The sequence below is a fragment of the Dreissena polymorpha genome, chromosome 4, assembly GCF_020536995.1.
Source record: "Dreissena polymorpha isolate Duluth1 chromosome 4, UMN_Dpol_1.0, whole genome shotgun sequence".
NCBI classification, from domain to species: domain Eukaryota; kingdom Metazoa; phylum Mollusca; class Bivalvia; order Myida; family Dreissenidae; genus Dreissena; species Dreissena polymorpha.
In genome coordinates this window covers 76399379-76423822 of record NC_068358.1, presented here as the reverse complement: position 1 = coordinate 76423822, position 24444 = coordinate 76399379, and the positions used below count along the sequence as shown (strand labels likewise).

The following is a 24444-nucleotide window of genomic DNA, read 5'->3' as shown; positions in this document are numbered from 1 at the left end:
AGTATTTTAGACATGTGGATATAAAGGAAAAGATCCTTATTTATGTTTGGATAAATTTGCAGTCAGCTATTTGGTGGTGTAATTCATGTTAGAACAAATGTTTGCAAATCCTTGTTACTAGTTTTATTTAAGTATTTTTATATTTAAAATTTCAATAAAACTATTAATAAGTAATTTATAAGCATCACATTGAATAATTGTTTACACTACTTTATGAACACTACTATTTGAAACTATAAAGAGAGGCTGCATGCCTGGTGTATCATACATCACTATCTTCAGGTGTCATAGACAGTGAGGAATGCAGGCTCAAACTGAGTCCATCACAATCTGGTTCAACACAAGGTCAAGGCAAGAGGTCATCTGAAGGTCAAATCTCAAGGTCTTCTGATGTGCTTATAATAGACACATTGTCAGTGACATCCCATACTGAAACTACAACTGTTGCGAAAATGGTGAAAAGTGCCTCACAAGGTGCAAGCATTGGTTATGCAGGGTCAGCTTGTTTGATTAATGACCGGAGATCGAGTAGTGCACCAAGGTCAGTGGAGGAGATTAGAAGTTCAAGGAAGAGACAGAAGGAACTCTTGGCAATCAGCTCAAATCCTCTGGTCATTTGGAAGAATGAGGACAGTGATATAGGTTAGTGTTTTCATGCGCTGTTTCTATGAGCAAAAATAAATATTTGAGTCGTGTTCTGAGAAAACATGTGCGTAAAGTGTCCTCCCAAATTAGCCTGTGCAGTCTACACATGCTAATCAGGGACGACACTTTTCGTCTGAATTGGATTTTGCTAAGAAGAGACTTCATTTTAACGAAAAATATCATAAAAGCGGAAAGTGTTGTCCCTGATAAGCCTGTGCAAACTGCACAGGCTAATCTGGGATGACAATTTACGCACAACCATAATGCCAAGCATTCTCAGAACGCAAATCATTTGGTAATCAGGCAGCTTAGCTCAGTTGGTAGAGTGCTGGACTACAAATCTGAGGATATTGGGTTCGATTCCTCACTGGGACTTGAAACTTTAGGGAGATAGGTCAGGAAATCTTCATACACTTTATCTTTTCCTTTAGTTGATAGTATTTCAGGTAATAGTTCTGATAAAACTGTTCATAATGCATGTGCGTAAAGTGTCATACCAGATTAGCGGCTACAGTCCGCACAGCCACATCTGGGATGACACTTTCCGCTTTACTAGATTTTCGGTAAAAAGGGACTTTCTTTAAGTGAAAAATACCATTAAAGTGGAAAGTGTTGTCCCAGATCAGTCTTTGCAGACTACAAAGGCTAATCTGGGATGACAGGTTACGCACATGCATTTTGCCCAATTTTCACAAAAACGACACATATAGCGGAGAGTGTAGCTGCACTTGACCAGAATGCTCTTGCGGCTCTTGAGCTACGCTGGACGCATATGGCATAAGACCCATTTTTGCATTATATGCGTCATACATCAAATAATTATCATAGTCATTAGATGACATCTATAAAACGACATTATTAATCTTACTTTAATGCTCTCCTGTTGTTTCTTTTTTGTAATCTTGCCTATGCTTTATAAGAAAATATCAGTGATTTATTATTGGTTTATGCTTTCAAAAAGGGTAAAGAAATGAAAATTATGGATACTTTTCTTCACTGCTCTCTTCCTTGGTTCTGTAATAAATGCAGTATTAATAATTAAACAGATTGTCAATTGTGCTGGGCTCAACATTTGTAAAAAAGGCATTCTTATTTTTATGTCATCATTTTGTCATTCCCTTAAAATTCTCTAAGGTGATCACACTTTAAGGTAAACAAATGGTGGAAAAGACTTGCTGGTGCATAAAGCGTATTAATTATTTATCGCACATGGGAATATAAATATTGATAAAGTCTTTTCATTCCTGAATTAACATCCATAATAAAAGAAACCAAAATACTCAGAATGAAATGTTTATTATCCAATTTCGTTATCAGAGCATGAAATAATAAGCAGACCCCCCCCCAAAAAAAAAAAACAACAACAACAACAAAAAAACATTTATGAAGCAAATCCCACAGTGAACATCAAAATGGATAAAAAGAAAAAAGGCATGATATAAGTTGCTATTATTTTGTTTAAATATTGAATTAAAAATAACATTTAATAAAATCTTGTGTGCATCAGTTTGCCTGTACATACTGGGTGCACAATTGTGATGTTAATCCACAGGTAAATTCCATCTGGAGACACCCAGGGACAGCCATATGACAGACACCCCAGTTTCACAGGGAGCTGTTTCCATAGCTACCTCAGATGCTGCATTGACTGCTGAGCATGTGCCAGTATTAAGGTGGGCACAGACAACAAATGACACTAAATTGCAGCATTTGCATGAAAATAAACAAAAATTGAAATGAGTGTGGTGTTTTCTTATTAAAAATAAAATAAATAATTGTATATAGTATGTATCAACTTGTATTTACATAAAAAGATTTTTTTTTTTTAATAAATAAGGAAGGAAAATAATTTACATGTTTTTGATTTTGGAGCTGTTGTTAGATTTATTTGTCCGTCATGTTATCTGTAATAAAACTAATTTCTTCACAAATGTCCAAGATTGTGTTGAACATAAAATTAATTAAGTGAGTTATTGTGTTCTTTGTTTGTGATTAAATATTAAAAATAAGAACCCTTTATTGAAATGTTGCAAGCAGATGAAATAGCTGAACAAAATAAAATTTCACCCGATAAAACTTCTAACAAGTCTCTGTGGTCCATAAAAAACGTGTTAAATCGTCTGACGCCTTCGTAAATGTTGAATGCGTCCAACAAAAGCAGCCATGTTTGAGCTTTGCTTTAGAATTTGAGACAGGTATAATGCTTTCTAAAATATTTTTGCTCAACTTAAAGTGGGTATATACGATTTTTTATATGTGTTTAATTGTAATATATTGATAAAATATGTTATGATAACCATATATAGGCAAGAAAAATTATACATTAAAGCAGAATTTCATAAAATGCAGCAGACAAATTAGCGCCCCGAGCCGATTGTGACGTACATATTTTCCTACAATAACCGAAGCATTCGTCTTTGTATTAGGATCGGAGTTAGTGTTCGTGTGTCGTATGAATAGATATCGTTGCAGGAATTCAAATAAACCGTTTAACTAAGTTTAGATTCACATCGTACATGTATGGTATACATGCTGGCGAATTCGGCTGTACAGCCGTTTTCAATTACAGAATTAAATATCTGGCTTATTTCGCATTTTTCGACACATGTTCTTCTTAACTTTTATTTTAATTTATATTGAAATATATATATAATAAGTTTTTACACATTTTATATAAATTCATAAATATTTGACAAAATCGTATATACCCGCTTTAAAGATGAGTCCAACTCAAAAAAACGTTGTGGGATTTCCTACTCTAGAAGGTGTTTACATTCATCTAAAAAAATTAAGCAAAAAATCAAAATATTGAGTTAAGTATGATTGTGATAGTAGGCGAAATCTATTGATTCAGGTCAGAAACTCGGGACGTGGTTGCTGGAGATCCCATTATATCAATGCCTGCGTGTGCCACTGTGGACAAGCTGTCCATTTCTATGATCCAGTCTGAATCAGAGTCCACCACCCAGCCCATGTTCAGACTGGAACGTAAGTGGACAAGATTTTGACTGAGAGCATCAGCGTTTATTTAAAGCTGCACCTTGTTTCAGAATAATGTAAATTAGATTTGGCAAATGAAAATGTGTCCCCACATGAGCCCATTAAGAATATGAACTTGTATCACAAATATTATTTGTTTTTGTTCTTTTGAGAAAAAAAACAACTGATATGTTGGAATTAAAATTAATGTCATTTTTACAGATATTATTTTATATGTCAAGAAACACATAATAATTTATAAGCCCATTATTTTTGGTTGTAGGGCCCATCATGGAAGAGTCTGAAGATATAATTGAAGAAGTGGTTGTTGCTAGGAAACCAATGTCAGCCAATCGTAGGAGGAGGGTGATTGAGGATGACAGGTTTCTATCATGGCTTTTGTAATTGCTAAATTAAATATCATTGGCAACTTTGCAATATTTTACAAACTAAAAATGTTCCTTGTTAATCTATATGACCTGTTAAGGTGCGTAGGCAATAAGAGAATATACAGAAAGTCATTTTCTTCTTACATGAACCAGGTGCTTGATATAGACAGCACTTGCAAAATATCGAGTATGACGTTGGGGCTAGGGGCATGCACAGCTTAGCTTCACTGTGAGAAAGCTTTTGTGTGTTTCTAAGGCAAAATTAGTCAAATTATTGTTATTTGTTATTATTATACAATTCTGTATATAATATATTGAACTCCGATCACCCTGTTGGTTGGTTGGTAGATCGTTTGGTCTGTCTCGCTGCACATTTGTACTTTGTGAAAACAACAATTTGCCCAGTTAACCCAGTTAATATCAACATGAAACTGTATGGATATTTTGTTTATACTATGTTTAAGTGCAAGATGTTATTTTTGTGTACATGGTGATATTCTGTTTCAGAATTATTTGCCCTTGATTTTAGGGACAATATTGCGATACTTAACATCATTGTACATTTAGACTTAAGCATGTGTTGTGAACTAGCCTCTCTCTTCAGTGTATCGATGTGAAAATTAAACAAACATTTTGTTAAAAGTATGTAGAAGTGCATAATGTTATTTCCATGTATGTTGCCATATTGTTTGCAGAGTTATTTGCCCTAATAAGTTATATTTAGGCAATCTTTTTATACTTACATCATTTTACATGTGTTCTTTGTGTTGTGAATAAGGCTCTCTGTTGTCTGCATATCAACATGTATTTTTATAGATTTTTAATAAGCCAGTATTGCTTAAATGCGGGAGTGATAATAATTACAGGGATGATGCTTGTTGGTAAGTTCCTAAACTGATTGATTTTGGTGTCAACAGTCAGTTACAGGAACAGATTTAAGTGAAACTTGTTTTTAGATGAAACATATTGAGGGTAACTTTTTTTTGTTAATAAATGTTTTTCAAAACAAAATTATATTGCAGTGATGAAGACATCAAAACAGACCAAACTATTAGTGGCTACCATCATGCCACAAATGAGCAACTTAACAACACCCTTGAACAAGAAGAAACCTTCAATCTATCTAGTGGCCAGTATCTCGCAACAAAAATTGGTCCAACTGACAATGTATGTATAGTTGAAATTCATTTTGAATTGCAATTTTATTACTCCTGGCATCAACAGATGCAGGGAGGCATATTGCCATTGGCCTGTCAATTTTTCCATCCATGGATGGGTTTACACCTAAATGACGTATGTTTCGTATAACATCAAGAATGCTTGCTGCAAAGCTATGATAATTTCATGGATTTTGCCTTTAAAAACACTCAACATAATCATATCACCTGATCTCATATTCACCTCGACATTAATTTACACTTGGACTAAGACTTAATGAGCCAATGCATCAATATTGACTGAAGCTTACACGGGGGTGGGGTGGGGGGACAAGAGAATTGAGACAGCATCTTCTATTTAGCAACATGTTTATGGTGAGCTTTTGTGATCACCTTTTATCCAACATGCCTCATGTCTTTGTGTGTTGTTCATCATCAATATTTCTCATCTAAACATTCTAGTGGCTACATTTATTGCCTATTTTCATGATACTTTATCAGTACAATTGTTCCAAGGGTATTTGACCATGTTGAAGACTGGGTCATGTTGGGTCCAAAACAAGGTCACTACATCTAGTAAAAGAAAGAGCTTGTATACACTATAGAAGTCACAGTGTGTGCCCAATGATCATGAAAATTGATCAGAACATTAAATTTTGTTATAATGTTATCATGGCTGAGTTAAAAAATGGTTCAAGTTTGTATCTCTTAAGTTAAACATTGTGAACATTTTGAAAGGTACATTTGTTTACCCGTTGAAGTGACACTTTTTGCCCCATCATCATGAAACTTTCTTAGATCATTTGTTCTAATAATAACTAAGCCCAGTACAAAAGTGGTACTGGTTGATTGACAAACATGCGTGCCAGGGGACAATGCGGTTTGCCTCGTATAGCTATAGTGAAGCTATGGGAACACTATAATATGTCTCATTTCTGTGCCCCAAAATTATGAAAGTTGCTCAGAAAATAAGTTTGGATGATTTCTCAACAAAATGGTTCTGGTCCACTGATAGACAAGGCTCCTGGGAGGCAGGCAGTTTTCATTATAAGGCAATAGTGAAACCTAAAAATAACTCTAGATGTCTTTTGTCATCATGAGCCTTGCTCAAAATCATGTCATGGCTGAGTTTGATCACGGTTCAGTTATGTTTAACAACATGGCTGCAAGTTTTCCTTTCATGGATGTAGTCACATGTTTTGGGGCAAAACATCTTGAAACTTGCTCTGAAAATATGTTTGGATTATATCTCAGAATAGTTTGAAAATGGTTCCAGTCAGTAGAGATACATGGCCATCAGAGAATAGGGGCAGTTAATGAATAAGGAAATATTGAAACCTTATGGACCTGATGAGTCCTTCTTAGGCCATTTCCATCATAAAATATGGCCAGAGGCTGTTCTCTACCATTAAGAATTCATTGTGTTAATATAAAGAAGCATTATTTAAAAAATTTAAATATCCTTTCTTAATGCAATACAGTCTAAATATGACATTCACTGTCTAAATGCAGTCAGATGAATATTAATTGAGCCTAATTGATTGAGTAGAATTGGCAAAAGCATGTTCATTAGGTTCTTTCTGACGATTATTTTAATGAATTAATAATTAAATTGTTTATGACCTTAAATCCTGAAAACATGGCCTGGCAAATCTTTGCAACTGACCCTTGTTTAAGGCATTTCAGCCACCTGCTTACAAGTAAAATTCATTACACATCTCTGTGTCAGCATTGTTGTGCTATTTTTAGATCACAATTATTATAATTCTTGACTAACAGATAGCTGCTGCTTATACTGAACTAAGTTGAGGGAATACCTTGTGATTTAGTTCCTATCATTTGAAAAAGGTATTGTAAGACTTAAATTTTTGCAGAATAAACATCTAAAGAATCTTAAGGAACTTTGCAACTTAGATGGATTTTGTTTAATTTAAAAGATATTTTTGGATGTTATGATACTTCGTATTCAGTGCCATTTAAACACATAAGTATAAGGCAAGCTCTGAAATTGATCTCTTAATATTACATTTTTTTGTAACTAACTTTTTTCTAAAACAGAGGTCAGCATTTGCATGGATGGTATAAACATGTATATAGCAGAGGTCAGCATTTGCATGGATGGTATAAACATGTATATAGCAGAGGTCAGCATTTGCATGGATGGTATACACATGTATATAGCAGAGGTCAGCATTTGCATGGATGGTATACACATGTATACAGCAGAGGTCAGCATTTGCATGGATGGTATAAACATGTAAAGGCTTTGAGCTTTGGTTAATTGTTTAAAACTTTTAAGCAAATACCCAACTGGCTTTGATCTATGGCATGTGACATCAGATTGTGTTTCTTTACAAACACTGTTCAAATCATGCCCCTTAGTGTTGTATAACCACGCCGTATTTACACAAGTGAGTTTTCCAGGGCCATCTTAGTCTTGGTTGGGTTTTTTATGCCCCCACAAACGAAGTTTAGGGGGGTATATAGGAGTGAGCTTGTATGTCTGTCGGTCGGTCCGTATTTAGTGTCCGCTCTCTATTTCAATTTGTTTTCATCCGATCTTCACCAAACTTGGTCAGATGTTGTATCTAGATGATGTCTAGATAAAGTTCGAATATGGGTCATACCGGATCAAAAACTAGGTCACGTGGTCACTTAGTGCATTGTAAACATTGAGCATGGTGTCTGCTCTCTAATTCAAGAAGTTTTTATCAGAGCTTCACCAAACTTGGTCAGAAGATGTATCTAGATGATGTGTAGGTCAAGTTCAAACATGGGCAATGCCGGGTCAAAAACTAGGTCACGGGGTCACTTAGTGCATTGTAAACATTGAGCATGGTGTCCGCTCTCCAATTCAAGTATTTTTCATCAGAGCTTCACCAAACTTGGTCAGAAGGTGTATATGATGTGTATGTCATTTTCCAACATGGGCAATTTCAGGTCAAAAACTAGATCACGGGGTCACTTAGTGCGTTTTAAACATTGAGCATGGTGTCTGCTGTTTTTTGTGAAGACAACATGCAAAATATTCTGTGTCAATGCGGCATGTGGGGGTATTCGTCACGTCTGTGACAAAGCTCTAGTTGTTGTTGGTGGTGGTGGTGTTGTTTTTGTTCAATATATATATATATATTGATGGTTATTTAAAAGAAAGTGGCTACATGTTATTACAACTATGATTACGATAACATATTGAATGAAAGAAAATCGCAACAAATCCAATACTGTTTGCATATCTTCTCATTATGTATACATTACTTAAAATCTACCGTTTACTTTTTAGGTGGAAGCTATGGCTGATGAAACCCAAAATTATGTTGTGAACGAACAGGACTGCTGTTTAAATGATCTTAAAACATCATTAGGTGAAGGCATTGATACTGCATATAATGAACTTACACAAAGGGACAACGTAGTCTCTGAAGCGAAAAATGATGAAAACATTGGAGAATCAGAAAAGAGAGTGACAGAAAGCGCCACCCAGACAACTGAAAACAAGCCATGCGTACCATTTGAAGACGTAGACATGAATATTGTTCAGAAGGTTACAGAGTACCTAACCGGTACCTATCAGAGAAGCGGGTCCAACTCGACTTGTACTGACCTGTCAGATCTACATGCAGACGGCTCTGAGAAAGGGGAAAGCGGTCTGAAGAGTCCTCAATTGACAACACCTGGAAAATCTGGCACCTTGAAATCTCGCAGCAGACGGGAAAGTACTGAGCAAAGAAGCCCAAAAAGTCCGCACGAAATTCAGACTATTATACAGACATATTCAAATATACTTCAGAAAAGTGTCAAAAAACAGCAAGAAAGGAAAGATTCTGTGTTGGCTTCATCTCAAACCTTCACTAATCAAGGTGAATTTGTGGAAAGGTCAAGCATTCCAAGAAGGCTGAGCACTCAGTCACTGCCTGAACATTTGTTGCGGCCAGGTTCCTCCTATGTTTCATTGCAGCAGCATTCCCACTACCTCCCAGCTCCTTACAGAAGAGTGGATGTCACCCAGGAGACCCACGACTCAGACGTGCAGTCCAAAGGAAAATGGGGCAACAAAACCTGGCTACAGACCATCTGAACCCATTAAACAAACAGCTGAAGTATCAAAACCTGTTGCATTAACTGATAATAAAGCAAAAAAAAGTATGCAGTCAACCGACAAATTTGTAACCTCTGTGCTGCATGGTGAGAGAATGGAGAAAATTGCTGAGGAGATTCAAAATGAAAACATTGGATTTGTGCTTTCTCAGAATGATAATGCTCAAGTTACACCTGGCATTGAAAATGAAAATTACCAAAGTGTTCCGATAAATACTAAATCAGACCTGAACAAAACTGCTTATAATGGTGCTAATACTAAAACAAAACCATTTAGACCACAAGTATCAAATACACAAATAAATTCAACTAAGCTAACTGGAATTACCCCCACAGAAAGATTAACACGTGGCAAGAGAAAGAAAAAGTTAATTCCTGCAGGCAAAAGGAACGAACTGCGCAAAGAGTCTTGCAGCCCCAAGGACGCTTCAGGGACCTTTGTGGCTGCAACCCAGAAATTTGGGGCCGTTACTGGGGCCGACCCTTACAGGTTCACCAGTACCCAATCTCAAAACCCAGAAGAACATGTAAGAGCCATTAACCATTTCATAAGATACTTGATACAGAAGAACATGTAAGAGCCTTTAACCATTTCATAAGATACTTGATACAGAAGAACATGTGAGAGCCTTTAAAGGGACTGTCAACCACGAATGAAGAAAAAAAGAAAAGTTCTAAAATACCTTTTTTTACATTACTTGAAAAAAGTTGTTAAGTTTTCATATTTTCAGTATATTCGGTTATAATTTTACTGGGTATGTCTACCAGGTAACTACCAGTTAACTATAAATAACGCCAGTAGATTGATCATCATCGTCACGTGGTAAACCCAGGAATGCAAATTGTACATGCGTAGTGAATTGTTTATATTTTATATATAAAATGATCAAACTACTTGCGTTATTTATAGTGTGTATATTGTCATGTCGCCTATTTTGGCGATATACTTTCGATTTCACATTGCGAAATTTTATTACCGAATATACTGAAAATATGAACTTTTTTCAAGTAATGTAATATACCAGTCGTGAAATTTTATTCAATATAAACTAATAATTGGAAAAAAAATACGGTATTTTACAACTTTTCTTTTCTTCCTCGTCCTGGTTGACAGTCCCTTTAACCATTTCATAAGATACTTGATACAGAAGAACATGTGAGAGCCTTTAACCATTTCATAAGATACTTGATGGTTATACTTGTACGCTATCACGCTGTTTGAAGATTTAAGAAGAAACATTGTTCAGCTTTCAACAGTCACTCTCATCATCAGTTGATCTCTTTTAAAATACATGAATATATATATATATTTTTAATGTGAATCGCTTTGTATTCTTATTATATGTGTAAAATATAACAAACTTTGTTCTGTAGCCCAGAACACCAGTGTCCTCAAGAAAGAGGTCAAGAAGACTGCTGCACAAGAAATCAGGCCTCAAGAAACTGAAGATAGATGCATCAGGTATGCTGGAGCAATTAAACGTAACGTTAATTGTTATGATCATGCCTCCCAATAGGAGGGCAGCATGTAGCCACCGCTGTGTCCATCTGTTAGATTTCTTAGTCTCTTGGAACTGAGTTTGTGTGAGTCTGAATCAAATTTCACTGATAATCCTTCCTGATGTGCTTCCTGTGCCGAACTATTATTGTTTTTACGCAATATCTCAAACACGCATGGAAGGGATGGGTCTTGGATTATTTTGATAGGTACCAACCACCCCCATTCAATTTTGATATATATTGCCTATAGACTTAATAAATGTTATACATTTTCATGCCCCCAAAGGAGGGCATCTAGTTATTGCACTACTGTCTATCTGTCTGTCTTTCTGTCATTCACACTTTGCATTTAGGTTTCGAAAAATGCTCATAACTTCTATGTCGCTTCAGATAGAACATTCATATTTGGTATGCATGTGTATATGGACAAGGCCTTTCCATACGCACACAAATTTTGACCCGCTTGACCTTGCACTTAGGGTCCGCGTTTAGGTTTCAAAAAAATGCGTTTAGGTTTTGTAAAATACTCTTAACTTCTATCAAAGCGTTTATGGGGGGCATATGTCATCCTATGGAGACAGCTCTTGTTGCTCTTCAAATATACATGTAATGTAATTTTTTTTTTAACTTATTTGAACTTTTTTTTCAGGGATTTAAATTAACTTACTTGGTGCATTTATTTCAATATTTATTGTATGTAATCCAATTATTTTTCAATCTAAAATATTACATGTACTGAGTTTGCATGTCTATATTTAGAAATAGCACCTGGTCTGTTGCTACATGCATGGTACCTGATCTTGAAAACGACTGCAAACATTTCCTACTCTTTTTATTAAAAAAAGGTTCTGCATTGCATCATCTACAAAGTTGGTAAGAACAAAGGGAGTTGTTCAAATGTCATGTCTAAAATTAGTAACTATGCAATAAACATGTTTTGGAAATAAATTATATCAGCATTACTTAGTGAATATTACATTTGGATAAATATGTATCTCATCAAAGGTAATAAGTTATGCATATTAAGCTAAAATTGACATTCTTTATTGAATTTGGTTTTATCTGTTAATTAGTACAATATTTCTTCTTTTTTTTAATTAGCTAATTTTGACAAAAAACAGTCTTAAATGTTTTAAATTGATTCCTCAAAATTTGCTTTAAAAATTGGTTGTATTCAGTTTCATAAGTGCACAAAATACCTGGGCAATGTGGGGTTTGTATCAAATTAATCAAAGAAATATGTTTAGATTTGTGAATTACAGAAGAGATTACTTTGAATACAACACTGTTATTATAATGGTCCATAACAGGTTTTGAATGTTTTATGAAAATTGTGATTGAGAGCATGCCTATTTGTCTGATTGCATGGTTAATTAAAAATGTAATTGGATACTTAGAATTAAACTCTGCATTTCAATTGACGTAGGACAACACTTTGCCTGAGAGGCAGTGCTACAGAGTGATTGATTGCTGCAAGGAACACATGTATTGGGCATGTTGCCAAGTCACTGTAACACTATCAATATGTCATAAAACAACTTTGTTCATCAAAAAAAAAATCTGATATATTTATATATATTATATCAGAATTTTTTTAATATTTTGTTTGGATGAACAAAGTTATTTTATGACATATTGATAGTGTTACAGTGACTTGGCAACGCACCAAATACCTATGGCAAGGAGCACACAGATATTTTTTAGAGTGTTCGACAATGTGAAAACCACTGTGATCATTTGAACACTGACTTGAAAGGGTGTTATGGTTTCTAGAGTTAAAAAAGACAATCTAGCCATAAGAGATGATCTCTTACAACAGTATAGACTACAGTCACTCTGCTGCAAACATCATAATCTTTTCAACTTAATAAATATGCGTGCAACTGGCATTGTTTGTAAGTTCAATATTTATTCAAAACTAATATTAGTCGCCCTTGGCATGCTCAATTCATAATTCAAATGCCCCTGTCCCAGGACGATTAAACGGCTAGGGAAGGCCCCCAGTGCTACCAGGACACAGTGATGTCTGTTATTGGTGATTGCTTGGGTTGTGTGAGGTGCCTGCTTTAACTTTTTCCTCAAACGACTTCTCCTTAATCGCTTGATAGGTTGTAATGAAATTTCACTGGAATACTCCTAGAATAACTCTCTTTTAAAGTTGATCAAAATGTTCCAGTCCACAGCATATGTAGGTCACCAGAGCTAAAAATATATTAAAAATAATAAAAAATTAAAATCTTCCTTTTTTAACGCAATTGTTAAGGATTTAATATTTGGTGTGTAATATCTCCTAGTGGTCCTACAATGTATTTTAAGTTTGTAAAAATCATGCTCTTGGTATTTAAACTGGCCACATCCTAGAGGTCACATGATTAATATAGACTTTAATAGTAAATAACCTTAGAACTCTTCTTTTATGAAATAGCACCAGTCAGAGTTTTAAAATTTGATTCATAACATTGTATTGTGGTCCTCTACAAAGTTTGTTGAAGTTATTATATGCCCCTGGGGTCAAAATCGCCCTTACCCTGGGGTTTACCTAATTTCCTTATATGGTTATATTAAAAACTAAATATTAATTCTGAAACCACAAAGTTTTTATTAAATAAAGAAATCGTTCACAGAAATCTTGTCTGAAAAACAAGTCAAAATAGTGATTAACTTGAAAAGCGTTGTATGAAATAGCTGTATTCTACTTTAGAGCCACATATACCGGGTATGTAGTTGAATGAAATGTTATTGTTTACAAGAAACGAAACATTTAGTGAAGTCTAGGCATGGACTACATTTTATTTGTACGTTCCCACAGAGTTAGAGGCATTAAGCATTGCGCTTGTCTGTCCTATAGTAGTGACGTCCCAAACGGGTGTTTTGAAATTCTCTTTACGGATATTACTCAAACTTTCATAGAAGAATGACCTGAATAAGTAGATTATTGTAAAGACTGTATTTTGGGGCAGTGATGATTTTTGGTAGAGTTGTTGCCCTCTGACTGTTTTTCCAACAAAGAACATAAAGTGGCCTGAAGATTGTGTTTTCAACTCCTTAAATTATTAAGTGGATCTCCCTGTAACGTTCACTGTTAAAAGGCCCTGATGTATAGATCTTTCTTAAGAAAGGAAGGTTGGTTGCAATGTTTTTAGCTCACCAAAGCACAATGTGCTCATGGTGAGCTTTTGTGATCGCCTTTTGTCCTTTCATCCATCATGCGTTGTGTGGCATGAGGCATCAACATTTGCCTTGTTAACACTCTAGAGGCCCCATTTATTGTCCAATCTTCATGAAATTCGGTCAGAAGATTGGTCTCAATGATATAATGGATAAGTTAGAAAATGGTTATGTTTGCTTGTAAAACATGGCTGTCAAAGGGTGGGGCATTTTTCCTTATATGGCTTAGTAAAACCTTGTTAACACTTTAGAGGCCACATTTATTTCTGATCTTCATGAAACTTTGTAAGAAAAGTTATCCCAATAATATCTTGGACGAGTTGGAAAATGATGCCAGTTCGTTAAAAAACATGGCCGTCAGGGGGCAGGGCATTTTTCCTCATATAGCTAAAGTAAAACCTTGTTAACACTCTAGAGGCCACATTTATTTTCCAATCTTCATGAAACTTGGTCAGAAGATATGTCTCAATGATATCTTGGAAATGAAGTTCGAAAATGGTTCCGGTTGCTTTAAAACCATGGCAACCAGGGGCAGGGCATTTTTCCTTATATGGCTATATATGGCTTTAGTAAAACCTTCCTAACACTCTAGAGGCCACATTTATTGTCTGATCTTCATGAAACTTGGTCAGAAAATTTGTCCCAATGATATATTTGATGTGTGCGAAAATGGTTCCGGTTGGTTGAAAAACATGGCTGCCTAGGGGGAGGGGAGTTTTTCCTTATATAGCTATAGTAAAACCTTGTTAACACTCTAGAGGCCAAATTTATTGTCAGATCTTCATAAAACGTGGTCCGACGATTAATCCTAATGATATCTTGGACGAGTTTGAAAATGGTTCCTGTTGCTTGAAAAACATGGCCACCAGGGGGCAAGGCATTTTTCCTAATATGGCTTTAATTAAACCTAGTTAACACTCTAGAGGCCACATTTATTGTAAGATCTTCATGAAACTTGGTCGAAGATTCATCCTAATGATATCTTGGAAGAAGTCAAAAATGGTTCAGTTTTTTTATGCCCCCCTTCGAAGAAGAGGGGGTATATTGCTTTGCTCATGTCGGTCGGTCGGTCCATCCACCAGGTGGTTGTCAGACGATAACTCTAGAACGCTTGGGCCTAGGATCATGAAACTTCATAGGTACATTGATCATGACTCGCAGATGACCCCTATTGATTTTGAGGTCACTAGGTCAAAGGTCAAGGTCACAGTTACCCGAAATAGTAAAATAGTTTTTGGATGATAACTCAAGAACGCATACGCCTAGGATCATGAAACTTCATGGGTAGATTTATCATGACTTCAGATGACCCCTATTGATTTTGAGGTCACTAGGTCAAAGGTCAAGGTCACAGTGACCCGAAATAGTAAAATTAGTTTCCGGATGATATCTCAAGAACGCATACGCCTAGGATCATGAAACTTCATGGGTAGATTGATCATGACTCGCAGATGACCCCTATTGATTTTGAGGTCACTAGGACAAAGGTCAAGGTCACGGTGACCCGAAATAGTAAAATGGTTTTCGGATGATAACTCAAGAACGCATACGCTTAGGATCATGAAACTTCATAGGTAGATCATGACTTGCAGATGACCCCTATTGATTTTGAGGTCACAAGGTCAAAGGTCAAGGTCACGGTGACCCGAAATAGTAAAATGGTTTCCGGATGATAACTCAAGAACGCATACGCCTAGGATCATGAAACTTTATGGGTAGATTGATCATGACTCGCAGATAACCCCTATAGATTTTGAGGTCACTAGGTCAAAGGTCAAGGTCACGGTGACCCGAAATAGTAAAATGGTTTTCGGATAATAACTCAAAAACGCATACGCCTAGGATCATGAAACTTCATAGGTAGATTGATCATGACTCGCAGATGACCCCTATTGATATTGAGGTCACAAGGTCAAAGGTCACGGTGACCCGAAATAGTAAAATGATTTTCGGATGATAACTCAAGAACGCTTTTGCCTAGGATCATGACACTTCATAGGTACATTGATCGTGACCCGCAGATGACCCCTATTGATTTTCAGGTCACTAGGTCAAAGGTCAAGGTCACAGTGACAAAAATCGTATTCACACAATGGCTGCCACTACCATGGACAGCCCATATGGGGGGGCATGCATGTTTTACAAACAGCCCTTGTTTTTAAATATGGCCACCAGGGGGCAGAGCATTTTTCGTTTTATCGCTATAGTAAAACCTTGTTAACACTCTAGAGGCAACATTTATTGTCCGATCATCATGTAACGTGGTCAGAAGATTTGTCCCAATAATATCTTAGATGTGTTGAAAAATACTTTGGGTTGGTTGAAAAACATGGGCACCAGGGGGCAGGGCATTTTTCCTTATATGGCTGTAGTAAAACCTTGTTACCACTCTAGAGGCCAGTCAGGCCACATTTATTGTCTAATCTTCAGGAAACTTGGTCAGAAGATTTGTCCAAATGATATCTTGGACGAGTTAAAAAATTAACCCAGTTGGTTGAAAACCACGGCCACCAGGGGGCAGTGCATTTTTCCTTATATGGCTATTGTAAAATCTTGTTAACTCTCTTATAGTCACATTTATTGTCTGATCATTATGAAACTTGGTCAGAATATTTGTTTTAATGATATCTTGAACGTGTACTAAAATGGTTCCAGTCTGTTGAAAAACGTGGCCGCCAGGGTGTTCACTATTCATGAAAGTTGGTAAGAACATTTGTTCTAATGACATCTTTGGTTGCACAGAACTTGTAAGTTCCTTTGAATCTTAGGTGAGCGACATTGAGCCTTTCAGGCCCTCTTGTTTGGCAGAATTATAGCCCTTTGTCTGTTTTTCCATCATAGAATATGCAATAGTCTGAAGGGATTTGGCTGCAATATGTTTTTGCAGAATTTTAACCCTTTGTCTGTTTTTTATGTCCCCCACCACTATAGTGGGGGACATTGTTTTTGCCCTGTCTGTTGGTCTGTCTGTACGTTGGTCTGTCTGTTGGTTTGTTTGCTCCAACTTTAACATTTTGCCATAACTTTTGCAATATTGAAGATAGTCACTTCATATTTGGCATGCATGTGTATCTCATGGAGCTGCACATTTTGAGTGGCGAAAGGTCAAGGTCATCCTTCAAGGTCAAAGGTTAAAAAATAATTCAAAGCGGAGCAGAAGGGGACATAGCGTTTCAGACAAACACATTTCTTGTTCACTTAAAAATTCAACTACCAAAATGTTATATTTTCAACTTGTCTCAACTACTGGGTGGAGCTCAAACTTTGCCTGTTGATGATGGAATGAAATTGAATGGAATTTTGGATTCAACTAGATTTTACAGAATTGTAGCCTTTCTTTGTTTATCCACTATGGAATATTATAGTTCCAATATTGTGTGTTCAATTCCTTTAACTGCTCAGGGTATTTCAAGAAAACTTTCACAGCTGAATGTTTAGATGATTGTTATTAAAGGAAGTTTTGACTGCGACCAGGATAGCCCTTGGTGTTTTTTTTAAATTTTGAATATGTTGTGGATTTGTATTTGTACCAAAGTTCATAGTGGGATTTTCAGTGTCTGTGATATATTTCTATTCATAAATGTCATGCACTTATCTGGATTTTTAAAACATCTTCATAAATCTGTATGTTTTTATGTTTATAATAGTTATTATTTGCAGTCTTCTGAAATGCTTAACGTGCGTCCCATTTATGCTTGACAATTAAATTCTATTTTCTATTTATAAAAACCATCTTCAGCACCACAAACGAGCAGACATCAAATCACCAGCCCAGTGTTGACCAGTCAGAGCAGTGATGTAAGCGTGACTACGATTGGTTCACTGTCATCCATTCCATCCTCAATCAGCCAGTCAAGTCCCAGGAGAGAAACAACATTGCTTTTATCCAGTGGCTCCAGTAGACAGAGCGTTACGGACGAGATCACAACTCGACTGTCTGGCAAGAGGCTGTCCATAGAACAGGTTGGAATTGTTTGCTTAACATGCATCTAGAAAACAACCATTCACTTATTTAAATTCTTGTTCAAACCTTTGGGCAGGTTGTCTATGTAAAAATTTGACAATGCTAACTGATTCTGATGAATCAACACACCAACATTGCCTGACCTTATTTTAACCTTGGCATTGACATAATTTTCGACAATGGGGCAAGGTTGCCATCGAGGGATCAGGGTTGATTGAACGCAGAATCTTGTTCAACTTAAGTATTCAGTAGCGTATAAATAATTACAAACATAGGTCCTGTTAGTCACTTAGTTAAGTAGTTAAGTTTCATTTGTGATGCTTACTACTTCTGAACATCTTCTGATATTGACTCAGATGAGCGTCACAGGCCCATTATTGCAATCTTGGGAGTGATGCTACGTGCTTATCTTCCATGTCTAATGTCTGACTCCCTGACGATGCCTCACAATAAGGATTTTGAATAACTAAAATGTGTGTCATTATATCGGTAATAATATTGCTACTTGTCAACATGTTTAAGACAAATAATTAAGGTGGCCATTTTTGGGAGTATTTTAGTCGCTTCCGGACACGCTGCCCTTGCCTCACAGCGAGGAAGAAAATTACCAACAAGTGCATGTAGTGATCGAGAAAGTGGAGCGGGTTTACAGAGAAATCACCACTACCCGCAGAGTCATCAGTTTAGACGGCCAGGTCTTGGACTGCACTAAGGAAGTGGTATGACTCTGCTTAACTAATTAAAGCCCGCAAAACAACTTAGAGAGTTGGTCTATTGTTTTCCCTCGCCATAGGCGGAGGGATATTGTTTTGGCGTTGTCCATCCATCTGTCCTTCCGTCTGTCCGTCCGGCACTTTTGTGTCCGGAGCCATATCTTGGAAGTGCTTTGGCGAATTTCATTGAAACTTGGTATGAGTATATATATGGATAAGAGAATGATGCACGCCAAATGGCATTGTACATCATCTGTTAATAAGGGAGTTATGGCCCTTTGTATCTTGAAAAAATGCTTTCTTGTGTACGGAGCCATATCTTGAAAGTGCTTTTGCGGATTTCATTGAAACTAGGTATGAGTATATATATAGATAAGAGGATGATGCATGCCAAATGGCATTGTACACCATTGGATAATAACGGAGTTTTGGCCCTTTGAATCTTGAGAAAATGCTTTTTGTGTGTGTCCGGAGCCATATCTTGAAAGTGCTTTGACAGATTTCATTGAAACTTGGTATGAGTATATTAATGGATAAGAGGATGATGTTGGCGTTGTCCATCCATCCAGAAATATTTTTGTCCAGAAGTATTTTGGCGGGGGATATCAATTCAACGTCACTATTTTCAGTTGTTTGGTCATTTAGTCTTTTAAACTTGAGATATGTCAACACAATGAAGTGTAGTTGTGCACAAATCTCCCCCTCCCCAAGAGTTCCACACATTCCCCAAGTTACTTGCACTGAAGCAAAGCTGTTTAAGTGTTAAAGCAGTGTGGCGGAATAAGCTTCTTTAATGTTACATAATTTTTGACCAGGTTTGCAACAAACTCTCAGATCCTGGTTATTAGATTGGGGTATTGAAAAAAAATATATGTGCAATTTTACTATCTTATGTTAAAAATACTTAAGTTTGACAATTTATACACATATAAAATCTATTGAGGCTCGTTTTGGGAAAACTGGGCTTAACAAATATGCGAGATCACGTTGTGCAATCAGCTTAAGCTAATCTGGCACAACACTTTCCGCTTTTATGGAATTTTACGTTTAAAGAAAGTCTCTTTCAAACAAAAATACAGTCGAGGTGAATAGTGTCATCCCAGATGAGCCTGTGCAGACTTTACACAGGGCTCTAGCTTGGCTCAGATTTTAGGGAGAAGTTTTTAGAAATAGGGAGAAGTTTTCAGAAACTGGGGGAAATGTAGCGATTGGTCCTTAATGGGACTTATTCTAGCAGATGACTAAGACATAAGGTTTTGTTAAGGCTGTTATTAACTTTTAAAGACAATCAGTCCGCTGTTACATCATAAACTCAAAAAGGAAAACAATTAAAATAACATATCTTTTCATTGCAATAAAATCTCAATTTAAGAGTCAGATTTTAACCATTTTAACCATTATGCATATATATTATAGATACATGTATATAGTCATCATATATACTTTAAAACAAACATAATATCACTCTAAAACAAAAATTATATCAGTGTCATGTTCTTAGAAAATATTATCATGACTTTACAAGAAAGAATACAATCGAGGTTGAAGATTGTGGGTGTGAATTTTTAAAGTCTTTCTAGGAGCAAGTTCTGTTTAGTACAGAAATATTGTCAACCAGACCATCTGTTACACTGCATGTGTATTCGTCATTCTATAAAAATGTTATAAAGAACGTCGAAAGTCAATTAAAATCGACGAACCATACTGTATCTGAAAACGACTGTCCGAAAACATGTTGAGATACGTCTTTTGAACATGAAATAAAATATGCATATCGTTTGAGTGCAGAAAATATAAACCAGTAACCTGTAACCTAGCGAATACGCAATCAATATATATTTTGGCTGAAATATTGTTTTAAAATATGATATTGCTGTGCTTTACTTTATGTTGTTGTTGTTACTTTACACATAGATACATAATTTAAAATTGCGAGATGGCGTAGAATTGTACCGTTTTCGGAAAGAACCGAAGAGGTTTCGTCAATTACTGCTAATGTCAGTATCAGCCGCTTATCAATCAAAAATAAATATATAAAAAAAGCGGGCAAAATCGGCACCGAGCGAAACAACAAAGGGCACATGCCCACATTAAACAGTTTATTGTGACATCTTGACACGATAATTGCTTTCAATTAGCTATAAATTAGCGAGATCATGTCATAGGATGTAATCACTCGATACTGTGCTGGAACAACACTTCCATTGGCTGATGTCGCCAATCATTACACTCAGCGGTGCCTGTATCGGCAATCAAGATACGCCTGGAGGCATGGGTTCAATTCAGGCGTTGTGTATTCCCGGGGATTTTGACATATTTTGTAAATGCCGCGAAGCGAAAATTAAGGCGAAGTTTTTTTCGCTGTGAGGTCGGAACATGGCGACGTTTTGAAACTTTAAGCGACTTTGTCGACAAAGTCGCCCAGTTGCGAGAGCCCTGTTTACAGGCTCATCTGGGACGACACTTTATGCACATGCATTAAGCCCAGTTTTTCCCAGACTGGGACTCGTATGATATGGCATTAAGGTGATATCTGCCTCTTCTGTGACAAGCTGTAGTATTGCTTATTTACATCAGTAACATTTGTTGACTACAGAAAAGGTTGGACCCTGTAGTAGTGGAGGAAACCACCCACAAGAAAGTTCAATACCTGTATCTGCCCTCGCCTTCACGCAGTGGGCAGTCAATGACCTCTGGTGACCTTGGCGACATCAGCTCCTCCCTCTCAAAGTCAAGTGTGTCAAGCGGGTCATTGGGGTCAAAGGTCAGCCTGACCTCGCCCAGTCTGGATCATGCAGGCTCTTTGAACCCTCTTTCCAATCATCTGGATATGCAGGGTTATGGAGACAAAGGTCAGAGCAGGTCACAGAGGCGGGAGAGTCTGGAAGAAATAAAAAAAGAGCAGCCTATACAAAAAACATCAAATACAATGGAAGGTATAGATTAATATTAATTTTATGAAATTATGTTTTAAGTTCTGATGTATATGTATTGATACTTCATTAAGAATTTGCTAGAGTGCTTAAAAGACATACTTCAGTATGCAATTGTGCTATAAAACATAAGTTTTTGTTAAATTACATACTGTTGTTTTAGTTGTACATGTATATTTGAAAATCTGCTATGGGGGTTGAAAAAGAAACAAAACCTTGAATAACTCAAGAATTACTCAGAAAATTTAGGCAGAGAAATTACAAGAAATCTTACATACAAGGTGAAGTGTTATAACTGGTACACAAAAAAGTAATATTTATTGATTTCACACTATTTAAGGGCTAATGATATTGCATTTAATAGTTATGATAGTTGTTATCTAAACTATTGCATATTATTGATATGAATGTTATATCATGAGAGACATAAAGAAAAGAAAATTGAACTTTTTATGTCCCCCACCACAATTGTTTTTGCCCTGTCTGTTGCTTTGTTTGTCAGTTTGTTGGTTTGCGTCAAACTTAAACATTTGCCATAACTTTTGCAAAAAAATTTTTTTGAAGATAGCAACTTCATATTTGGCATACATGTGTGTCTCATATTGCTGCGCATTTTGAGTGGTGAAAGGTCAAGGTCATCCTTCAAGGTCAAAGGTCAAATATACGGGTCAAAATCACTCATTTAATGTACACTTTTGCAATATTGAAGATAGCAACTTGATATTTGGCATGCATGCATATCTCATGGAGCTGCACATTTTGAGTGGTGAAAGGTCAAGGTCATCCTTCAAGGTCAAAGGTCAAATATATTGTAACATAGTGTTTCACAAACACATCTTGTTTAAATATGTTGTGTTTTTTTTTTGTCAAAAACAATGTCAGTTTAAGCTAACCGCTTCACATAATATTCTCGTTGAAATAATCATTCCAAGTGAATATTCGCATGTCACTTCTTTATATGCCCAGCTCCAAAACTTGTCCCAGCCAAGCATCCTTCCCTTTCCACACACGAAGCACCCAAGAGAACCAGTACCAGTTCCAAGTCTTCCAGCCATCCCACCACCCCAGAAGTGCCTGCCTCAAAATCTGTCACCCCGGTAGTTCAGTCGGACCAAGACAGTTCAGGTATGTTATAATATCACGAGATATCCTGCAGTCAGGAATTTGTTTGTTTACATTTCAATGGCTTGTTCAATGTATTAGCAAAGTTTGGCGTCTTAGTAATTCCCAAATGTATTCAAGTCATTGATAATTATTATACCCCCACAAAGGAAGTTTATGCGGGTATATAGGAGTGAGCTTGTCTGGCTGTCAGTCTGTCGGTCGGTCCTTATTAAGTGTCCGCTCTCTAATTTATTTAAATTGTTTTCATCCGGTCTTCACCAAAACTTGGTCAGATGTTGTATCTAGATGATGTATTGGTCAAGTTCGAATATGGGTCATGCCGAGTCAAAAATTAAGTCACAGGGACACTTAGTGCGTTTTAAACATTGAGCATGGTATTCGCTCTCTAATTCAAGTAGTGTTCATCTGAGCTTCACAAAACTTGGTCAGAGGTTGTATCTAGATGATGTCTAGGCCAAGTTCGAACATGGGCCATGCCGGGTCAAAAACTAGGTCATGGGGTCACTTAGTGTGTTTTAAACATTGGGCATGGTGTCTGCTGTTTTTTGTGAAGACAACATGCAAAATATTCTGTGTCAATGTGGCATGTGGGGGTTTTCGTCACGTCTGTGACAGAGCTCTAGTTTTAAAACTGTTATCTTCAATCCACTTGTAGATGTATGTTAAGTGGACATGGTGGTTATTTGACTGCGGAAGTTGGATGGGTAGTTTGGTTTCAGGTCAAGATGGTTAGTTTACATTGACCTATTTTGATGAAACTTTTTGGTTAAGGAAGCTTGTACAGATACTTGCTTAGAATTGCATAATTATGGGGACTAGTGAGCCCAAGGTCTCAAATACTAATACTAAATAAAGATAAAATACAAATTAAAGTAAATTCATTAGTTAACTCTTTCAGTGCTGGAACCGAATTTCGAAGGCCTTTGCGAACAGTTTGGATCCAGAACGTGGCGTCTCATCAGGATCCAAACTGTTTGCTGTTCTGATAGTATTCTTTGAAAAAAAAATCAAAGAAAAGCCTAATTTTAGAAATTCAGCAGATGACATTTTAGCAGACGAAAAATTTCCCAGCATGTAAAGGGTCAAACCTTGGAAACGTGATCTCTGGGGATGGCCGTGGTTCTTGTCTCACTATTGTGTACCAATCCGTGTCTAGGTGTTGGTACCCCGCTGGGTTCAACTATCAACAAGACTGGAAGCTACCTTCACAGCCGCACAGTCAGTATAGAGAGTCCACGTACAGTCAGCATGAATAGCCCACGCACAGCCAACATCAACAGTCCACACACAGTCAGTGTGAATAATCCAGTCACAGCCAGCATGAACAGTCCGCACACTTCAGAATCACTCTTCTCTAGCAGCTCTGATGACAACAGAAAGAAATTGGAGGCATCAAAATCTCTCAGTTAGTGCTGGAGTTCATTTTCAGCTCACTTGAGCTCAATCTGCTCAAAGTGAGTTATTGTTGTCATTGTATGTCCATCATTGTGCTCAGTGTTTTATCAATGTTTAGCTAGTTGATTCTGAAGAGGACTCATTTTTTGCTCCATGTTGATTTGACTGTGTCAGAATTTTATCTTGACAATATGTTGACTAGTTCAAATTTCTGGGGTCAAAAATTAGGTCGCTAGGTCAAATCTTGGAACAACTTTTAACCTTTCCTATGGGGACATTTGTGTTTGAATCTTGATGAAACATCATCAGAATGTTTATCTTTGCAATATATTATCCAAGTTTGAATCGGATTAACTAGGGTAAAAAAAAATCAGTTTT

General features: G+C 36.6%; 3 protein-coding genes across 3 annotated transcripts in view; all 3 read left to right on the top strand.

The window, feature by feature from the left end:
• Positions 1–9248, top strand: part of LOC127877445 (uncharacterized) — a 35940-nt gene extending 26692 nt beyond the window's left edge. The window contains exons 3-8 of the mRNA XM_052423346.1: positions 283–642; positions 2198–2318; positions 3500–3633; positions 3908–4007; positions 5036–5180; positions 8454–9248. Coding sequence (XP_052279306.1) covers positions 283–642; positions 2198–2318; positions 3500–3633; positions 3908–4007; positions 5036–5180; positions 8454–9248 — 1655 coding nt within the window. The remainder of the gene's footprint in view (positions 1–282; positions 643–2197; positions 2319–3499; positions 3634–3907; positions 4008–5035; positions 5181–8453) is intronic.
• Positions 1–24444, top strand: part of LOC127877450 (uncharacterized) — a 261450-nt gene that overhangs the window by 127942 nt on the left and 109064 nt on the right. The window lies entirely within an intron of this gene.
• Positions 9174–24444, top strand: part of LOC127877440 (TP53-binding protein 1-like) — a 42837-nt gene continuing 27566 nt past the window's right edge. Inside the window, exons 1-7 of the mRNA XM_052423320.1 lie at positions 9174–9795; positions 10643–10730; positions 17676–17899; positions 18461–18619; positions 21210–21549; positions 22513–22671; positions 23828–24076. Of these exons, the coding sequence (XP_052279280.1) occupies positions 9316–9795; positions 10643–10730; positions 17676–17899; positions 18461–18619; positions 21210–21549; positions 22513–22671; positions 23828–24076 (1699 nt within the window). The 5' untranslated portion in view covers positions 9174–9315. The remainder of the gene's footprint in view (positions 9796–10642; positions 10731–17675; positions 17900–18460; positions 18620–21209; positions 21550–22512; positions 22672–23827; positions 24077–24444) is intronic.